This window comes from Aegilops tauschii, chromosome 1 (genome assembly GCF_002575655.3).
Source record: "Aegilops tauschii subsp. strangulata cultivar AL8/78 chromosome 1, Aet v6.0, whole genome shotgun sequence".
NCBI lineage: Eukaryota > Viridiplantae > Streptophyta > Magnoliopsida > Poales > Poaceae > Aegilops > Aegilops tauschii.
The window spans coordinates 264,984,475-264,986,610 of record NC_053035.3 but is presented as its reverse complement, the minus strand read 5'-3'; the positions used below and the strand labels follow the sequence as shown (position 1 = coordinate 264,986,610).

Here is a 2,136-nt window from a genome sequence, read left to right as displayed (position 1 = left end):
AGCGCGCGCGGCGGTCAGAGCGCACCCGCAGCCGGACTCGGAGCACTGCCGGCAAAAGAAAGATTGTCGGTGTGTGTCGTGCTCGTCACGGAGCCACGTATCCCATAGCAGGGAGTCGATGGCGTACCTCCAGTCATCGATGAGGCAACACCGGGATCGGTGGAATGGGCACCCGATCCATGAAGAGATGCCAGTTATTGGGGAGGTGCACATCGCTCCACGGTAGCGGCCTGCGCGTCTCCCAATATCTCTTGCAGATCTCCGCCTTGACGTACGGCCGCATCTAAGGTGCGGCCCCGTCCGGCGAGATGTGGAATATGAGCGGTGGAGGTGGAGGTGCAGTGGTGGAGCGACGACGACGACCCGACCTCGTTCTCGTGCCTCGTCTTGCAACCGGCGAACCAGCGACCAACCATTCTCGCTGACGGAGGAGGTGGAGGAGCGGCAGGCTAGGGTTTGCTTGTCGGGGCTCGAGGAGGCACGCGTCGATGGAAGTGGAAGCCTATGGACTGGCCGATCCACGACTTTCACATTAAAAAGGACGACGGCCGGGTGGATGGCTGGCAGCTGGCAGGTGGGTCCGATCGCCCGTGTGCAATTAATTTGGGCGGTAGAAGGTGGTGGGCGACCGACAAACGGATCTAAGGCGGATGAGGAGCGGGTGCGTTGGACCGTCTTCTCTGTCCGTTTGGGCCGAATCGGACAGGCCGAAGGTCGAGGTCGTGCGTTGGAGTTGGCCTTATATATCACACCGCGCGCACCATGGGCGGCATGCACAGGGCGCGCCAAACCATCAGCTTGTCACCTTCCCGCCCATGCCCGAGCAGAACACCGGAACAGAGCGAGCGAAACAAAAGCTAATTAAGCGACCCATGGCCCAGGGAGGCGATGCCGCCGCGTGCCGCTGCAGTCTGCCCCTGCTGCCACTGCCACCGCGGCGCCTCCTCCTCGTCGTCCTCGTCGCCATGCTGACCGGTAAGCCGCGTACGTGCAACCGCAAGCTCGCATGGAGTGGCGAAGCGCGAGTTGCATGCATCTCTTGAATGTGTGCATGCATGCGTCTGATGTGGCGTGACCCGTTTTTTGCAGCGGTTTTGGTGGCGGCGCCGTCGGCGAGGGCGGCGTGGGTGGAGGACTACCCGTCGGGGGTGCCGTGCGGGGCGACGATCCCGGTGGAGCAGTGCGACCCGGGGGACGCGGCGGCCAACAGCGCATGCATGGACGTGTGCCACTACGGCGGGTGCCGCCGCGGCGGCCGCTGCGTGTCGCTCGGCTTCGCCAGGGGCCGTGGCTGCCATTGCAGGTGCTAGCCTGCCGCACGGTAGCTTCCATGTTCTTGCAGTTCGCCAGCGGCTCTTCCCGGCCTTTTTTTCCCCTCTGTGTGTACTTGAGTGGTACGATCTGTGCAATATTGCGTTGGGTGGTTTCACCTGCGCAGTCGGTGGCTTCTGTTTGCTCCTCCGTTTTTCTGCATGCACAGCCTAAGGCCAAAAGTCGTCTCTCAAATCGTGGTCGCTGTCCGTCTCAAACTGGACAAATTTCATATAAACTAAACGGTTTCTTTTAAATTGAACCAAATTAAAGGAAATGATTAGCATCCACCGGCGGATTGCTTCCAAACGTCAACCGCCTCCATCGTCTACCACGTGTCCATGTGGCCCCACCAGTTCTTCACCTTTCCTTCCCCAGAAACATCTCAATCCTATCGCTCTCCGTCTCAACCAAGAACAGCTGCAGTGAAGGGCCTCGGCTTGTACGGGTATCAATTTTGAATAGACTATAAATTTCTGCAACAAAACCTCCGTTACAGAATAATTCTACAACAAGACCTTTATTGCGAAAAATTCTGTAAATTTCCCGACTTAATTTCTGTAACAAGGCTGTTGTCACAAAAATTTCTACGGCAAGTCCTCTATTGCAAGGGAAAAAACTATAACAAGACCTTTGTTGTAAAAAGAATTTTTGCAACTTGACATGTGTTTAAAAATTTCTGCAACATGACCCACGTTGCAGAAAATTTTCTGCAACACGACCTATGTTATGATGGTACAGGTTGGCGCTCGACCACTCAATCCGTGGGATCCGATGGCTTGTGAGGTGTCCGCCAGCTGACGCGTAGCGGATCCCCAAATTAAT

General features: G+C 56.9%; 1 protein-coding gene across 1 annotated transcript; it reads left to right on the top strand.

Moving 5' to 3' along the window:
- Positions 1-784: 784 nt before the first annotated feature.
- Positions 785-1,467, top strand: LOC109778018 (uncharacterized). Its single transcript, XM_020336578.4, has 2 exons — positions 785-975; positions 1,090-1,467. The coding sequence occupies exons 1-2, from the start codon at positions 816-818 to the stop codon at positions 1,308-1,310; spliced, it is 381 nt and encodes a 126-aa protein (XP_020192167.1). The 5' UTR covers positions 785-815; the 3' UTR covers positions 1,311-1,467.
- Positions 1,468-2,136: the final 669 nt, after the last annotated feature.

Bases quoted from the DNA above. Each gene is read 5' to 3' on its own strand.
- LOC109778018 (XM_020336578.4), top strand. From the start codon at position 816: ATGCCCGAGCAGAACACCGGAACAGAGCGAGCGAAACAAAAGCTAATT. The intron at 976-1,089 runs GTAAGCCGCGTA...CGTTTTTTGCAG, and splicing joins CCTCGTCGCCATGCTGACCG to CGGTTTTGGTGGCGGCGCCG.